The sequence below is a fragment of the Equus caballus genome, chromosome 4, assembly GCF_041296265.1.
Source record: "Equus caballus isolate H_3958 breed thoroughbred chromosome 4, TB-T2T, whole genome shotgun sequence".
Classification (NCBI taxonomy): Eukaryota; Metazoa; Chordata; class Mammalia; order Perissodactyla; family Equidae; genus Equus; species Equus caballus.
The window spans coordinates 10979462-10999057 of record NC_091687.1 but is presented as its reverse complement, the minus strand read 5'-3'; the positions used below and the strand labels follow the sequence as shown (position 1 = coordinate 10999057).

At 40.1% G+C, this 19596-nt stretch overlaps 1 protein-coding gene across 1 annotated transcript in view; it reads right to left on the bottom strand.

Annotated features, from left to right (window-relative positions):
* RALA (RAS like proto-oncogene A) overlaps positions 1 to 19596 on the bottom strand; it is a 72689-nt gene that overhangs the window by 12811 nt on the left and 40282 nt on the right. Inside the window, exons 2-3 of the mRNA XM_023638944.2 lie at positions 5029 to 5180; positions 2673 to 2881 (exon numbers count right to left, since the gene is read on the bottom strand). Of these exons, the coding sequence (XP_023494712.1) occupies positions 2673 to 2881; positions 5029 to 5142 (323 nt within the window). The 5' untranslated portion in view covers positions 5143 to 5180. The remainder of the gene's footprint in view (positions 1 to 2672; positions 2882 to 5028; positions 5181 to 19596) is intronic.

Genomic DNA, 19596 nt, shown 5'->3' with positions numbered 1-19596 from the left:
GTGCTTGCAGGAAGTTCTCTAGACCTGAATTGTTCATTTTTCTAACATGAATAAGCTATGGCCCACTCTACAGTCACTTCCATCCTTCACTGATTTGTACTGGCCTTAAACATCCTCTTGGAAAGCAGAAGTGTTCCTCGAGCCCGGACCTGGGTGACACGTGCTGAGCTGTACAGCACTGCCGAGTGCCCACGTGTTTCCTACCACTCACACGATCTCGCAAAAAGCTTGCCAACACTCACCGTTATTGCTATTAAATTTACGATGTATTTGTGAATAGGATTTTGGCCCATCGCAATCTTTTCCCAGTGCTGATAACAACAAATTTGCTGTTACTTTCTTAGCCTACTTCCTTTGTGATCAATAGCCTGAACTAAGATGTTAATAACAACTAACTTACCACTCAGTCTCACTAACCACCAGGAATGCCAGACTGACTCAGGTGTTTGTGACCTCAGAACTTCTGGTCATACGTACGTATAGTCATTAATTTACTTCTTGATAAACACCTATTCAGCCACTCTGAGTCACATGCTTCAGGAAGACCGATACTGAAATTGCAGTGTGATTAAGGCTATCAGAAACATGGCCATGGAAACTTGGACCTACTGGGTTCAGAGGTGAGAAGAAGATGTTCTTTAGAGTTAATAAGTTGGTTTTATTAGCTACTTTCCTGGATGTCAGAGAAAGAGAATGCTGTCTATAGCCTTCAGACACGCTTTGCTTAATATGAAGCTCCCTTTAAACAGAGTTTTAGAGGCTATTATAGAATTTTAGAATAGGAAACTGGTCCAACTTCTTCATTTTTGACATAAGGAAAGTGACAACCAAAAAAGCTAAAAGAGTTTTCTAACACTTCTATCAAACATTTACTAATAAGCATGTCCTATATATTATACGGTAGCAACTGTGACAAGTACGAGCACTATGGATACTGAGGTGGATAAGAAGTGGGACTTGCTCTCAGGAATTTCTACCTTATCAGGAAAAGCACATATAAATCACGCTCAGTGTAAAAGTGTGGTAAGTGTGCTACTGGAGCTGGCGCAAGTACATTGCACACACAGAGGAGGAAAGCACGGAGTCTGCCTTGGTGAGGGGTGGACCAGGAAGACTGAAGAGGAGCTGACATTCGTGCTACACTTTGCAGGTTAGACCACATGGTCTAACAGGGAGTGCCTACTGTAACCATTCAGACTGTCTCAAAATGCCTTTCCTACTGCTGGTCAGGCACAAGAACCATTTTTATTGATGGGAGAGGCAACACATTGGATGTAAAACAGACGAGTAATGAATGATTCACTTATTTTCTGTAACAGCACGAGCCCCAGATTCTTTCTCTTGGCATAAAATACCTTATTCCCTCGAGATACCACTTTGGCTTTGGTGACTATGGTGACAAAATTTATTCCATCACCCAGAACAGGTCCTGCTACCTAATAAGCACTCAAAGATTTGCTGAATGAATGAATAAGCACTGACGTTTACGTAACTTCAACATGTCTCCCAGGATTACAAACCACCAGCATCTGCCGCCCTTTGCACTTTAGCACATACAAATCTCCTTCCTTAAAGAAACCAACAAACCTAATTTTACAAATAAATCTATATTTTAACAGTTTCTCAATGACATGCTTTTCTGCAAAGAATGTTCTCTTAGAATCCTTTAAGTTCTTGAGACTTTCAAGTGTATATAAAAAAGAATGCTTTGTATATAAGCTTGAGTTTTTCGCTTAACCACCTGGACTGACTTCTTTCCTCACTTGTGGAAATCCTTCCGGCTCATCCGTTTCCTGAAGACCTCCCAGCTTTTCTCCCCTCCTGGATCCCCTGTAATGGTCACTGTCCATGTCTCCTACTTTGTCACTGGCTTGCTCTTAGTTTCAAGCCTTATTCAACCAGGCTGTGTGAATCTTGAAAATACAGGGTACACATTACATGCCTCTTTCATGTCCCCGATACCAAAGCAAATAACAGAGAAATAAAAGAACATATCAAGAATATTTTTGATTATGCGTGTAGTATTTAAGAACGACTCAAGAACTTACGTGAGCCATATTTCTCTGACAAATGGAGAGAATCCCTCTCCTCCTCACCATAACCTCCCTGCTCAAACACAATGGTTTTGGTTTTGCAAAAACTTTTTGATTAAGCAAACAGTAAATAAGATGTAAAAATACTGTGTAACACAACGTAGTGTGCCAATGTGTGGTATTATTTCTATTAAAAAACTTCAGTCCATGCTGTCAGGGCATCTATAATGTGAGGAGGATGCCAATGCGCCTGCTAAGCATCACAGAGGTGCTGAGAAACCAGTGACGAACAGAGAAAGACTTAAAATCTGGGTCAGAGCCACAGGTTGTGATCAAGTGTCAACTATCGTGGCAGCAGTAGTACAGTACTCCAAATAGAAATGCTTCAGTAATGCACAGACTCTGGGTACTGAGGCTCCGATCCAGCTGGCACTGGGATGGCTAAGATGATGCAAGGTGTGCTGAGTATCTGAGTGTCAGCACACAGGGGACAGAGCTATCTACTGCCATCCAAGAGGGAATCCACACAATTAGACAGAGTGAAAGACCAGCACAGAAGAACCTCTAGTGGTCCCCTGGTCTCTGGGGAATAAAGGGTTATGCAGCATGTCGAAGCAGCAGCACGACTCCCTGACGCACCTGAAGTCAGCCGTGGCTGCGAAGGATTCCATTTCTGTGATGGAGAAGACGCAGAGGAAGCCCTCCCCGCTCCGGAAGTAGTTGTCTCTGATGGCCGCGTAGTCCTCCTGCCCGGCGGTGTCCAAGATGTCAATCTGCACCTCCTCGCCGTCCAGCACCACCTTCTTCCGATAGCTGTCCGCCTTGGTGGGCTCGTAGTCTTCCACAAACTGGGAGAGAGCAAGAACGCGGCCATTTTTAAATCATCTGTACTTTTCAAAACTTCCTACTTCGAAATACAGATTCAAATAAAGTCGCCAAAAGCGTACAGAGAAGTCCCCTGTACTACTCTTCAGGCAGTCCTCCCCAGTGGTAGAAACTACATTAATTGAAACTTTCATTTTGGGAAATTTAGCAGCTTCCTCATTGGCCAAAAGCGAGGGTTGAATTATTAGCTCTGGGGTGTCTACGACTTGAAAACTGTGCCTTTTTTCTTCCTTAAAACAGTATACCTGCAAAAACTGTTACACATACATTTTATTGAACGTACAAGAACTCCTGTCTACATGACTCTAAGCATAAATTTTCACGTCAGAATTGTGGAAAAAACTTGAAAGTCAGTCAATGTTTAGGTAAGCATTGAAAGTGCTGTTCAATTTTTTCTTTCTCCAAAATGAACCAAGTCAATGCAGTGGCTTATACTACTCAGTAAATGTTAAATCTTGAACTTTGAGATTTCTCCCCAAACTTCTGACTTTTTTTAAATAGTACAATTAAATAACTTTACATTGCCACTTCTATCTTGAATACCATAAATCTGACCTTGATATTTTTGCTCAGTGTATCATACACATACATTTTATGTCTTTTTTAAATTAGTTTCTAAAAGTATTTTCATTATCTGATATTTTCTTATATATGTGCTCAATGTCTATATCCCCCTCCTAGAATTTAACTCCTGGGAGCTGGGACCCTGACTCTCCTACTCATTACTGTATCTCCAAAGTGCAGGACAGCGCTGGGTACATGGTAGATGCTCAATAAATAATTATTTTTAAAAATAAACATGGTGTATCTGTAACTGTAAAAGCTACAGAACATTCTATGATATTTACATGCTAATATTTTATAAATATTTATGATAAATATAAATATTCAGATATATCAGATAATATGAATATTAAATGAATAGTGCATATTTATGAATATTAAATGAAAGCTTAACAATTCATCAAATGTCAGGCATGTGAATATTCTTACTTTTGACCTCCTTATTGTCAAGAAAGGGACTGATTTAAGGATTAGTTTGGAAGAAGACTAGCCAGTAAAATCAATATGGAAATGAGTATGGAAAACAGAATTGAATAGATAAATGAGTAATATCATTTAAAGCACCATTTCATCTCCTCTTGCCACAAATTTTTTATCACACTCATCAACAGGACAACTGATGGATTTAAGAGTTTTTTGTGTGTGAAAGAAATGCTGATGAGCAGGCAACAGAAAGAGACATGGAGTGGTAAAAATCTGCAGTATTTTTTGTCAGAGACCAGGCTTAACACTTGGTTGCTCAACAGAGATCACTCCTCTTGGGCGGGTTGGTTAACCTCTCTGAGGTTCTGTTTGTTTTCTCCTGTGTAAAATGAGGATATCATCACCTACCATGCAGGACTGTTACTGAGGATTAAAAGAAAGAGTAACCATAAAACCATGCTCCTATTGGGAGGAAGAAGAATTGAGGAGAAATGCTTAAACTGGATTACCAACTCTTAAATCACTTAGACTTGCTAATAGTCCTCCAGGGAAAGAACATATTGCTGTAAATAGCCTGAGACCTTAACTCTGGGCAGTCAAGTCTAATATAATTACGTGCACACAAATCTGTATCCTGTCTAGTAATTATATTTAGGGACACAGCCTTTCCTTATTTAATGGGGACTGCGGCGACACGCCAAGCACACAATAACTGACTGACTTTTTCACTGAAGTTATTAAAGGACATCTTATGTATGTTAACCTCAGGTCTCAAATAGGTAATATATCCACCAATTAGGTTCTATTAATTTAAGGTGGGAATCTCTACTAAACACTAAAAATAAAAAAGCCAAAGTTAGATTGCTCAAAAATAGGTACTGTTTCCAGTCTTGCTCTGTTTTTTAAAGCATAAGGTTTTTAAGAACCTTGAGTTCTTCCTTGTTAAATTGAATTATGTACAAATGTTGGCTCTAAATTTAAAAATGGAAAAAAAAAAGATTATTAGCTTTCAAGGAATCCATCCAAAATAGCACCAAAACTAAGCTAGAGAAATACTCTCTGAAAGCCCAAACTTTGATATCCATCATCAAAATGGATAGCCATATCCAAAATCAGCACTTACCTCATCATACATGAACTGAAGAGTCAGGGCCGACTTGCCCACACCACCACTGCCCACCATGATGACTTTGTGTAAGGCCAAAGAATTCTGACCCTTGGGCTTATTTGCGGCCATCTTGTGTCACAGAGTTTTCACCAAAGGTTAAGAAGAATCTGAGAAGAATGAAAACATAAGTAATGTTCAGTACGTTCTTCTTCAGAATTCCAGTGTAGGAAAGAGATAGATGTCCTTAGGCTTCAAGATACTAGTTTTCATTCTTTGGAGATTTTAAACAGATGGCAAATGAGTGTGCTCCTTTCGAGGAAGAACCACTTATCAGAGAACATCATGGCAATAAAACAAGTATATGACTCAAGGGCATACCTCTTTCTTCTCTCTTTTTAATTGAAGTATAATTGACATACAATTTCCTAGAGTGTCAGGTGTATATCATAGTGATTTGATATTTGTATACATCACAAAATGATCACCATGGTAAGTTTGGTGACCGTGTGTCACCATACAAAGTTATTACAATGTTATTGACTGTATTTCTCATGCTGTTCACTACATTCCCATGACTTATTTATTTTATAACTGGAAGTTTGAGCAAAGGGCTGAGGACATTTTCTCTTATAAAAGTTAGTTTTCAGTAATGAGCTGTGACTACGAGTGAAAATTTCCCAGTGCAACCACATGCTGACAATAATGGAGTATTAGCTGTATCAGAATACAATCACGCAGATTATGAAAACAGGCTAAATCATCACTTTGTTTTCATATTAACCTATATTAGCAATAATCAAAGAGATGTTTTTTCTAATTCTAGTAATAAACAACTGACCAAAAGAAACACTGCCAATTAAAAGGTGTACTTACTGCCGGTTTACAAAAGAAACCTCATCCCAACAATCTGGGAGCAGAATTGTAAACAGAATCCAATACTGTATACCCCAGCTTCCAAACAGCATGTTAGCCGACTGTGTGTGGATCCTGGGGTGGATGGCCATTCTAACTTCAACACCTGGATCTAGCGTGCCCTGACCTTCTTCAGAACGTGCCTTTGTTTACTACATTTATGTGCTCAGCGTGGAAACACCAGATTCCTCCAGAAGCTGTACTGGTGATGTCCACTAATGGCACCAGTTACCTTTGGCCCTGGTCCCAGGCCTTAGAAAAAGAGGTGGTGAGGTCACAACAAACAAGGAGTCTGTGTGGAAGCCCCAGCAAGGAGACTGTGTCACTAGAGGCTCGAAGGGGTTGCATCCCTCCTCCTCAGCATCTCTGACTCATTCCAGTCACAGTAAGGCTTCCCCAAGGTGCAGCTCACAGGACCACACGCCATCCTGCCCACCTGTCAGTCTTGTGCCAACCTCCCACAGTGCAGCTACATCAGACCCGCACTGGTCTCCTTCAGCGCTTCCCACACTCTTCTCTGCCTTGGCCTTGGCCATGCAGTTTCCTCCGTTTGGCATCTTCTTCTCCTATCTGGCTAAATCTTCTCAGTTTTTGGGTCTCAGCCTTACCTGAAACTCTCAACCTAAACTAAGGCTCTCCCCTGCTCTGTGCTCTCACATAGGATCTGATTCTTTTCCTTCATAACCGTTATCACAGTTGAAGTTGCCTGAGTATGTTAATTGTTTAATATGGGTCTTCTTCCCTGTTACACCAGAAGCAACTCGAGTGCAGGGGCCATGTCTATTTGGTTTACTTTACACTTCACGTCACTAACCTGGCTTGGTAAAATCAGCCATTAGGTACCTATGTGTTGAATGCACAAAGAAACAAATGTTTGCAGTCTGACTTAACCTTGGGGGGTGCCTTAGGCTGTACTGACATAAAGTAGCTGTTGCTATTAGAGATTCGATCACAAGTCTGGGAAGGACAGTCTGCCGTGCATCTGTGCCTCACACACTGGCTGTACAGGCCACCCAAGAGCTGGGCACTGCCCAGGCCACCCCCAGAAATCATGCCCATGTGCCTGTTTGCCCAATACAGAAAAGTCTTCAGAAAGTAAAATCCAATACTCTCGCTATCCATTTAACAGCACGAACACGTTAAACTTCCTTTAAGACTGCTTTCAATCAACATGGAGTGTAACTGAGGTCAGACCCTACATGCGATTTCTGATCCTGTTCTTATTTGATATCATAAACATTTTCGCAGAAGCAGCTTGGACTGTGAAGCGTATGGTAAAGAATCCACACTTGGAGGCTGGAAGTTCAATTCAACTTAATATCAAGGATTGAGTCCTTCTTTTTCCTGGGTACCAAGGAGATGATCGTTAGATTCTGAATGACTATCACTGCTCCAGCAAAAGCGAAAATTAATAGTATACTTCAGATAAGTAACTAAAAGTCTGAAAGATACCAAGTCTAAGCAAGTTTATGGAGCATGCTGTTGCTGGTGTTCATAAATAAATCAGGAAATGGCTTCTTTCTCACTATTATGATCCTTACTTGCCGGCAGTTGTAATCATTTCACGGCTACATAACTACTGTTTTATTTTTAAAACAGTCAGCACCACATGAACTCAGGGTGTTACCAGATCAATTAATACCCTAAGAGCTGTGTGCATGTTTTTAAAGCAAGACATTTAGCAGTTACACTGACTGGGTTAAAACACTCTTTCTTCCAGAACAGCTTAAAATGTAGTCAGTGACTTAGAAATGGAAAAGGCAGAGATTCCCAAAGACATTTTTCCAAACTGCAAACATTCCCTAATAAATATGGGCTGCACATCCATACTTCGAGGGGGCTATCCAGGAAAAGAGGCTCCCACCAAGAAGACACTCTTCTGCCCCCATTTAAAAAATTGGGCATTCCACAACTTAGCTCCCAATTCCTGGTCTAGACGTTGGACCTTCAGACACACACATACGTAAAGAAAATTCCATCGGCACTCAGGACAATGAAGACAATAAGGGGCACTGAGATAGACAGTGGGGGGAGGGGCTCCTTTAGCAGGACGGCTGAGGATGACTCCTTTGGGGAGGCAGCATTAGGGCTGAGACTGGGATTTTATGAAGGAACCAGACAGCTCTGAGGGAAGAGCATTCCACACACAGGCAACAAGTACAGAGACCTAAGATGGGAGAGGGTCTGGCACCTTCTAGGGACCAAAGAAGGCCCGAGTGGGTGGAGCCTAGCGAGGAACAGGGAGCGTACAGAAGGTGAGACTGAGGCAGGAGAGGCCAAAGCACAAAAAGTATGGAAGGCCAGGAAAGGGGTCTGAATTTTAGTATAACTGTAATGGGAAGCCTCTGGAGAGTTTTTAAGCAGCATGGTGACATAATGCCATTTATGTCTTTGAAAAGATTCCCCTGGCTGGTGTGTGAAGAATGGACAGTTAGAGGTGCAATGGTTGAAAGGAGTCTATTCCACAGTCTATGAAGGGAGGACAGAGGCTTGGGCTACAGAGCAGCAGCACACATGGCAAGAATACCAGATCGCCCACTATAACCAGTACTGGTGTCACTACTAATACCACCCATCCCAGGGACAACAACAACAAAGCTTTACTGAGCACTCACGGAGCACCTATGCATATTAACTTAGTTGGGATCCACATTTCATGTTCGAACAATCCTATGAGGTATGTACTATCCTAACTTCATTTAAACAATGAGAAATCTGGGTCACAGAAATTGACTTGCTCAAGGCTGAGCCAGGACTCAAACTGAGGCAGCCCAGCTCTCCTAACCAACTACATGCTACTTGGGATACTTTTGGACAAACAGCTGACAGGACTCTCTGATCGACTGGATGGGAGAAAACCAGGGTAACTTCTAAAAAATATCTGAATGTGTGGTGGTCCCACTACCTACAATGGAGAGCGACGAGCAGGCAGGGGTCTGGGAAAGAACCCCTAAGCGCTGCCTGGGTGTTGGGTAACTGAGCAATGGGAGTTGCGGAAGAGGAAAGTGGATGTTCTAGTCTAGAGCTCTGGGGTGAGGGGAGAGATGGAGACAAAAATTTGAATGTCAGTTTACAGATGTATTTAAAGTCACAAAACTGGATGAGCTCACTTGGAGATAAGATGGGGATGGATAAGAGAAGGCAGCAGAGGACAGATCCCCAGACAACTCAACAGTCTAGTTAAGGAGGAGGCGTGGCCACTTAGGAGGAAATCCAGTGACTGTACAGTCACAGAAGCTAGTTAACTGTCAAATCCTGCTGAAAGACCGAGATGAGACATGATAAGAGACCAAGAGAGAACTGATTGCTAGATTTGGCAAGACGGAGGCTGCTAGCGATCTTGGGAAGACATCTCACCAGTGAGGTAGGAACCACAGCCTGGATGGGTGGGTCAAGGAGAACACAGGAGGTACAGAAAAGGACTTTTACTCTGAAGACGAGTGGAGAAATGGGGCCACAGATGGACAAGGCTTTTTGTTTGGTTGCTTTTTAGTTATTATGAAGGGGTGTTTATACAATAATCGTCTAACAGCAGAAATTAACGATGAAGAGAGGGCACTTCCAGGAGTAGAGCAGAGGAGTTGAGACCAGGGCACACAGGAATGAGGACGTCTCTTTCTTCGTAATAGGAGGTGAGGTAAACCAAAGAACAGGGGTACAGGTGCAGGCTGCAGACAGATGGGCTATTGCTTATTTAACTGAATCTATATTTCCTCAATGAAGTACCATCACTCAGCAATTCAGTGAGGGAGCTGGAATTCAGAAGCAAGCCTGTCTAGATAGATCAACGGGACAGAATATACAGAACATACGGGAACATACAGAACAGAAACAGATCCAAATACATACTATAGTTTAGTGTGTAATAAAGGTGGCATTTTAAATGGGGGGCCATGGAGGGTAATTTAATAAATGCTATTGGGACAACTGGCCATCTGGGAAAAAATTAAGTTGGCTCCATTCTCCTCACACCAATATAAATTTTAAGTGGGTCAAACATTTAAATGATAAAATGAAATCATGAAAGCACTAGGAAAAAAAAACTCACAAAAAATTGTTTTATAATTTTAGAATAAAAAAAGGCATAAAGTATTAAATAAAATTGAAGCCATAAAATAACTCTGATAAATTTTACTGCTCAAAACACTTTCTACAGGACACAATCACCTATAAGCAAAGTAAAAAGATAAAGACAAAACTGAGGAAAATATTTGCAATTCATGTCAAAGATAAGAGATAATTTCTCTCTATAAAAAGTTACTATAAACAAGATCAACAACCATAAGAAAATGGGCAAAAAATATGAATAGTCACAGAAAAGGAAATATAAATAGTTCTAATATGCTCAACCTTGCTGATAAGAGAAATACAAAAAATATTATATTGGGACACCACTGTGGTACCCATCAGATTGATAACACTATGTTTGCGATGGTCAGCAAACTACAGCCCCTGGTCTGCTTTATGTGTGGCCTGTGAGCTAAGAATGGTCTTCGGTCTCTTAAGGGTTGCAAACAAAACCAAGAAGCATATGCACCAGAGAACCCCGGGCCGCCGAAGCAGAATGTGCGCACTTAACAACTGTGCCACCTGGCCGGCCCCTAAATTGTTTATTTCTTGTACTCACTTGGCAAAATGTGAAATTAACTACCTTCTTGGCACTCTCTACAAACTAGGATTTGGAGGAATGAATCTGAACTTTAATTAAAATATAACTTCTCCATGTGTGTGCACAAATTCATGTTTTCCCCCGTCAAGTAATGTGATAGGGATCCTTGAATTTCAAATTGTTTGGTTTATTTGGTTCCTTCATTATTTTCTAACTTTTATGGTTCAATTTTTTAAAGTGATGTCCTACAATAATACTACAGAATCGATCTGGTTATGGGTGGGCTTCAAGTTTTCAACCTTACTGTTTTTCTCTGCTTCATCCAGAGACTAGACACCTACACCATGCTGGCAATGTTCATTTAAATTATGAACGACCTGATTTTTTTCTCCCTCCCTTCCTCTTCTTTCTCTCCCACCTTCAAAAAACACATTGAGTGCCTACCTTGTTATGAAAGGCCCTGTTCTAGGTGCTGTGGACACGGCGCTGAACTCCAGAGGCCTAGGTCCCTGCCCTCATATTTAGTTAATGGGTACCCATACTGTATTAGTTTCACGTTGCCTCTGTAAGAAATTATCACAAATTTATAGTGGCTTAAAACACCACAAATTTATCATCTTCTAGTTCTGGTTGCCAGAAGTCCAAAATGAGCCTTAAGGGGCTAAAATCAAGGTGTCGGCAGGGTGGGTTCCCTCTGGAGGCTCTGGGGGAGAATCTGTGCCTTGCCTCTTCCACTCTACAGACTGGCTTTCCTTGGCCTCTGGCTGCATCCTTACAATCTGTGCTTCTGCAGTCTATTGCTTTCTCTGCTGTAGTCAAAGCTCCCTCTATCAGGAAAAAAAAAAAAAAAAAGATAGGGGCCGGCTCCGTGGCCAAGTGGTTAAGTTGGCGTGCTCCGCTGCGGCGGCCCAGGGTTCAGATCCTGGGCGTGGACATGGCACCGCTTGTCAGGCCACGTTCAGGCGGTGTCCCATGCGCCACAACTAGAAGGACCTGTAACTAAGATACACAACTATTTACTGGGGGGTTTGGGGACATAAAGCAGGAAAAAAAAAAAAAGCTCCCTCTACCTCTCTCTTATGAGGACACTTGTGATTATATTCAAGGCCCACCAGGATAGTCCAGAATAATCTTCCCAACTCAAGATACTTAACTTCGCCGCACCTGCAAAGTCCCTTTCCACAGAAGGCAACAGTCACAGATTCTGGGGATCAGGACAAGAGGATCTGGTCGGAGACATCTCGTTCAGAGTACCACACACGGGAAGTGGGTAAAGGCACTTCAGAACACAAATCTCCAATCCAAATTCTAAATAAGCTCTCCATTTCAAACTTTAATAAGTTTTCTAACAATCAATCTAGTTCTCAATACCCAATAAGGAATACTTTACTAAGTAAGATTTCAAACACTCCTTGCCCACCAAAATAAAAAAAACAATGATTTTTATATTTCCAGTGTTCATTTTCTCTTTTTAGATTTTCACAATAAAGATGCTTATTATTAGGCTTTAGTCTAACAAAAATATTAGCTGGTAAAAGTCCTTGCTGAGAGATTCTTGTTAATAAAGAGATCAAAGGAAGCATTTCCCTCCTTACTAATCTGAAGAGTGCGTTAGAGTCTTACCATTACTAAAGCTGAGTTCCTATCCAGTCAGCACAAACCATTACTCATCACAAGTAGGCAGAGGCCAAATCAGTGACTCCCTCGCAAAATGCAAGTATTTCACACAAACAACTCACACATGACACTCCCTGTGCACTTAAGAACATGTGCTCAATGCAAAAACCCAGGAATTCAGGATAAAACGAACAATTTTAGAAGAGTTAGAAGATACTCAACCAAGCAAACAAGATATACAATTTTATTTTGAAAGGGATTTAAAACTATTTAGGTTTATTACCAGGCACAGATAATATCACTTGTGTATTTTTCCAACTATTTAAAGAACGGATATTATCAATACTATTTCATGTTCTAGAGCATAGACAAAGCTTCCTAATTCTTTTTAGAGAGCTGGTCTAACATTGATGCAAAGTCCCAAGAAAGAGACTAAAGGAAAGGTAGACGGACTGACCTATTGTGTGAATATGGTGTAAAAATTCTAAATAGCAAATATTACCAGATAGAATCCAGCACCGTAAAAGAATAAACCAGAATGACCAGGTGGAATTCAACCAGATATGCAAGAATAGCTTTATATTTTAGGACGTAAATATAATTCCATATTAACAGATGAGAAAAATCATATGATTATCTCTACAGGACCTGGAACGATATTTGATAAAATTTGAAGTTCACTGCTTACACAAACCCTTAATAAAGTAGAAATTTACTGGTGTTCCCTTTATACAGAAACTGGCTATCTTAAAGCCAAAACCATAAAAATATCATCATGCTTAAGGATAAAATAAAAGCATTTCCATTAATGTCAGGAATAAGATAAGAATGCCCACTATCATCACTCTTACATGTTCTGGAAGTAGTATCTGAGGACATGAGAAAGAGAGAGAAGAAGGCAAATGATCATTATTAACTGATAATATGACTGCATACTTCGGCCAAAGGAATCAACTGAAAAATTGCCATAAACAAGAGATTTCAAAGGTAAATTGTTATATGATCGATGTATTAGATAAAAAATAAATTTCTTTTTAAAACAATCAGTTGGAATATACAATGGAAGAAAAGACACAATTTACAACAGCACTCACAAAGAGCACACAACTAAGAATAAAATTAATACAAACTGTATAAAATATAAATGAAGACAATTTAATAACGATACTCAGGTAACATAAAGGGTGACTTGAATAAATGAAGACAGATCTTGTTCTTGGGACGATAAGATTGTATACTGGTAAAGACACAAAACCCTAATAATAAAAAGATTATAAATTTTTAATATATAAAATTTCTTTATGACAAAAAAAAATGCCATGGAGTTAGAAGACAAAGGACCTGACTTAGGGGTCATCTGATCTCTCTCTCCGAGTTTTATTTACCCTTAAATTTGTGAAATAATTTCTGGTGCTGAAAATTGGCTTTAACCTTTTCTTTAAAGGTAGGTGGATTTATATACAATAAAATCCTCCTTTTAATGAGTTTTGATAAATGTACACAGTCATGTAAGCACATAATCAAGATACAGAACGATTTCCATCGCCCCTCAAGGTTTCCTCTTGCCCCTCTGTGGTCAGCCTCCTTCCACCACTCCACTCCCTTGAAGCCACCGAGCTGATTTTAATTCCTATTGTTTTGCCTTTTCCAGAATGTTATCTAAATGGATCATAATGTATGCAGCCTTCTGTGCCTGGTTTCTTTTACTTAACTAAGGCTTTTGAGATACATCCATGCATGCACCTTTTTTACTGTTAGATAGTATTCCATCTAACAGTATCCTGAATAAATATCCTGAATAAAACAGGATACGTAAAATGTCTAATACACATAGTAAGAATGGTCATGCAAACATTTAGGCATCTTTCTAGAAGTCCCTACCTCTATATGTAGCATGTATTCAGCCCCCAGTCAGAGTAAAACTATTAGCAGCAGCACAAAGGCATAAAGTCCTCTCCCAAGCGAACCTGGGGTAATGGTGAGAGAGTTTCTCTTATTGATGTATTTATGAACTTGATATTGTCTACGAAAGCTTTGATAATTTAAAAAATGCAACCAGAAAAAATAGTTGAATTAACCATGCCTTAGTGATCCAAGCTAAAATGAATAGGGCATTTGGTTAACTGAGTACGACTTAGATCAAACCACCTATTAGAAGAAATATTGACAAAAAGTTTAACAGGAAACAGTCATTAGCAAACGAAATATTTTAAAAGAATCTAAGTATAGTCTCTGGTTTACACGGAGACATCTGTTAAATCCCACTTTTCAATATATGTTTTGTTATTAAGTTAGCTCTTTCTATGCACAGTGGCTTCTCTGAGCTTTGGACTTGCTTTTTGGATTTCCTTTGTTTCCTTTTCCTATGCCCATATATTTGAGTCAACATATATTTACTGAGAGTCAGATACTGTGCTAGGCATTGGGAGGGGGTGGTGGGTGGGAACACAGATGAGCAAGCCAGAGTCCCTGATTTCAAGGATCTTACAGTCAAGTACAGAGATGTGGGGCGAGAGGATTATTAACTTGTAATACTCAAGTTTGTCTTCCACATCCATTTCCACTTAAGTCACACCTGCTTTTCTATGCTGTTGACTTCACAGCTGCAATTTTTAACGGCTATCTGCTATTTCTTCCTGTAGATGTAGAGCAGTTTACTTACCGAATACTACAAGACATTACAGCTATTTAGAATTATTCACTATTATAATGGATGACCATCTATTTCTACATTTAAAATGCTTTTCATGAGGTAGGTTCTGAGAAATGGAAACGAATGAAAGGATTGTTTAAGGTTCATTAGGCATATTGTCCAAGTGATTTTCAAAAGTGCTACACAGCTATTCGCAGCATTGCTCTTAGCAATGGGTATTCTTTCAAAAAATCTGCTAATTATATACTGGGGGAAAAGATCTCATTATTTCTAATTACATCTTTATTACATGAAGAGGGTGAACATTTTTCCCATGTATTAATTTATTTTGTGAATTAATTCATAGCCTTTATTAATCTGGCAATAGTATCTTGTATTACATTTTACATAATTGCATGTCACCATGGCAAGGCTTCCTTTCCTCTTACATCCCCCATCCACTGTAGCAGGTTTGCCCTGTTGCTGGGTGGCCCTGCCTCCCCTAACAGATCAGGAGAGGCAGCAGACTCTCTGGTCATTGGCATTTTCACGGACATGCTTCACGTCAGGGTTCAAGGCCAAAAAATAGGTTGACAGGTTGGATCTTTCTCCAAATATCAAAACAAGGAGAGTTTACCCTGGGTCACCCTTTCATTAGAACTCCTGGTCCTCCTTAGGCTGAGAGTTTAAAAAGAAAATTCTTTTGTAAGTAGATTTCTAAAACTAGCATGGGAACCAAGGCTGGTGCAAACTCTGTATGGGGTGGGTGTTGATGAGGATTTTAGGCTGGTTACTTTTAAAAACTGCAGATGAGAAGGAGGCTCCCAGGAGTGGAATTTGCTTGCCCTTTGATGAGAGACATTTGCATTTGTGAAGGAAGTCTCCATCTGTGGGGGCTGTTTCTCTCTGCACCAGGAGGAAGGGGGGATGGCCTTATCTCTGGAAACTCTTAAGGGGGAAGGCAAGAACTTAAGTTGTTTACTGTCCGGCAACCTCATGTAACTGACCCCCCAACATCTTCCTTTGTTTTTAGCAGAAGATAATATTTAAGGTGGTGGCTTCTGCCATTTACTTAATCTGGTTTGATTCTTATCTAAAAGTTATAGGACTACCCAATAACCAGACCCTACCGGCACTGATACCATTTTAACAACTCTTTTTACATATTCTTTCCTTTGTCTTGTAAAAAGATAACTCACATACCTATGCCTTAAATTTAGCCTTACTCTCCACCCATGTGCGCAGCAGCAGCAGCGGCAGCACCAGCTCTGCCTGCCCATGGGTCCTGTCCCATGCTATTCCACACTATTCTCTAAATAAAAGAGCACTATTGCCAGAGCTTGAGAGTCCAAGAAATCTTTCTTTCGACTTCTCGGCTCACCAACCCCGCATCAGGTGTGTGGGTGGGCTTCCAGTTAGCTCTTAATAAATCTTCCTTTAATTAGTACCACGTCCTATTACCTCTTCTGCTCTCTGTTCCTACGGACTCCAGCCTGAAGTGTCTTCAGCACTCTGGGAGGGAAGAACACACTCTACTTACAGCTTCCCTCAGGGGTATGCTGGGTTCGTGCTTCCTCCACCCTAATTCATCCATCAACGCCATCTGTTTTCTGTCTTCTGGAACCTGGAAAGTCTCTGCTTTGCTGATGGTCACTCCATCTGTTCCCACTCCTAGTGCTGTTATGGATTTACAAATTTCTGTCTGTAAATTTTTTTTTTGTCTGTCATTTTACAGGGAGTTGGGGCTACAGAGGAGTAGGACACGTGAATTTAGTCTATTGGCTTTCACTGTAAATAAGTTTAAATTCTGAGCTGACTTGATTTGGAATCCCCAAATGTTTCAAATTTAGAAACTATGAAAATCTCAGTTAAAGACATCTAATTAATACTAGTCTGAGTTTTTTAAAGAATACAATTATTCAGTATCAGTTTTAAGAATAAATCAGTTTTCTGATATGGGTGACCAAAGAATCATAAAGAAAAAAACTATTAGGCAATATCTGGCATAAAAAGGAGAGGGCAGGGCACAAAGGGGAGAGAGGAGAAAGGAGAGCCAGTGGTGTTCACCACTACAGAGAAGGGTTGAAATGGTTTTTTTTAATGTTTTCTTTACAGCACTGGGACAGGTAAGGTAAAATTAAAAATTTATAAGGCCAGATATTGATCAGTCATAGCCCTGCAAATTAAGTGCTGAAAATATTTTTACAAACCAGGAATTTAAAGCTAAAAATTAACTCTACAGCAAGAAAGGAAAATTCCTTTTGCCAACTAACAGCTCTTTTACAGACCACCTGCTGGGTGTCTACTTAGTGGAACTGTGGTTGAATAGACAATTCTTTTTAAGGAAATACAGGAAGCTGCTCAAAAAACAGAAAAAAAGAAAATCTAAACTAGTAACCTCTGAAATTCTGACTTGCTATGCATGGTATCACGCATCCATCCAGTCAGGTTAACCTCTTGTTATGTACTATAAGATGCTTACTGTCTAGTATGTGACAAATAGAAATGGCAAGCAATGGGATATATTGGAGTATATGAGGAAGCCATTTGGTGTAAACCTAATTCGGCCTGACTTTGTTTTTCCAAAAGGGCCTGACATGGCCATCTAGGATGCACTGTATATCTGCTTTAACCATTTAGGATGGCAAGAACAAATGGCCTTAAGATAAAGGCGCAACTTCCCCCAGACAGCGGCATTTCCTTAAGGATAAGAATCTTTCCTCAGGCTAGGAACTGATTGCTGTGCTCACCTGTGACCACCCAGGTCAAGACAACAGACCTGCCACCCTACTGTGTCCACCAAGACAGCAGACCTAACTGCTGTGTCCATCAATCACTGTGCCAACAGAGCAGTCTCGAGACTATCGTAAAAGGGACATTTCAATCATATATGAAACATCCTCTTTGGGGGTATATAACCCCTCTGTACACCCCACTTCTTTGGTGCCCTTTCTTCCTTCGGGAAGAAAGGCCCTGGGCCATGGTCCTCACATTTTAGCTCAGAATAAACTCTCCCAAATTTTCATTTATAGATTGGTTATGGATTATTTTAGTCAACATAGGACACAGCAAATGTACAGGAAATATTGCTTTTGTTTTTTTCCTTGGTGAGGAAGATTAGCCCTGAGTCAACATCTATTGTCAATCTTCTTCTTTTTGCTTGAGTAAGACTGTCCCTGAGCTAACATCTATGCCAATCTTCCTCTGTTTTGTATGTGGGACGCTGCCTCAGGATGGCTTGATTAGCAGTGCACAGGTCCACGCCCAGGATCTCACCCCTGAACCCTGGGCCACTGAAGCAGAGTGCACGAACTTTACTATGCCACTGGGCTGACCCTGGAAATACCAGTTTTTAATTAAACACTTCTTCTGACACAATAAATGCAGGATCTGAACTTACGTTTAATGACAACTTGAGTATTATTAATGAAATTCTCCACTGCAAATTTGTTCGTCAGACTCATTTCCAAGGGCTATCTTGAATGCCGTTGATTACTCTTAATTTATCGTCAATGTTAATCACGCCCCTCCCTACACACACACGCACACATGTGCGTACAGGACTTGAGCTCCTTCTTCCCTCCACAATTTTCATGATTATAAAAGTAACGTGTGCTCATCATATATAACTCGGAAAGTAAACGGCAGATGGGAAAAGTGACCTGTGTGGTCCTATCAGCCAGTGTGAATATTTTTGAATTTCTGTATTCTTCCAGAACTGTCTTATACAAAGCATTCAACCAATCATATGGCTCAAGAAGCTGGAAGAGGAATTCCAAGGAAAGCAAGAAAAAAGCAGGTGATTATGAAAATCATAATACTTGGAGATAGGACAATAATATTGGAGGAAAATAAATATTATTTTCATTTAGTGTCTCACTCAGTATTTACTGTATGTCAGACATTTTCTCAACTAGTACTTGATAATCTCATGAAACTCTCAAAAGACATTTTAACTATTATCCACATTTTACAGGTAAGGAAATTGAGCCATACACAGCTTTTAAAAAATGCTCCACAATAAAATGGGCATAGAAGGAAAGTACCTTAACATGATAAAGGCCATATATGACAAACCCACAGCCAACGTTATACTCAACGGGGAAAAACTGAAAGCAATCCCTCTGAGAACAGGAACAAGACAAGGGTGCCCACTCTCGCCACTCTTATTCAACACAGTACTGGAGGTTTTGGCCAGAAAAATTAAGCAAGAAAAAGAAATAAAAGGAATCCAAATAGGCAATGAAGAAGTGAATCTTTGGCTGTTTGCAGATGACATGATTTTATACACAGAGAACCCTAAAAAATCCATCAGAAAGCTACTAGAAATAATCAACAATTACAGCAAAGTTGCAGGGTACAAAATCAACTTACAAAAATCAGCTGCATTTCTATACTCTAACAGACAGAGAACTCAGGAACACAATCCCATCCACAATCACAACAAAAACAATAAAATATCTTGGAATAAATTTAACCAAGGAAGTCAAAGACCTAAACAATGAAGACTATAAGATTTTCCTGAAAGAAACTGATGATGACGTAAAGAGAAAGACATTCTATGCACATGGATTGGAAGAATAACATAGTCAAAATGTCCATACCACCTAAAGCAATCTACAGATTCAATGCAATCCCAGTCAGAATCCCAATGACATTCTTCATGGAAATAGAACAAAGAATCCTAAAATTCATATGGGGCAACAAAAGAGCCCGAATTGAGCAATCTTGAGAAAACAGAACAAAGCTGGAGGCATCACAATCCCTGACTTCAAAATATACTATACAAAGCTATAGTAATCAAAACAGCACG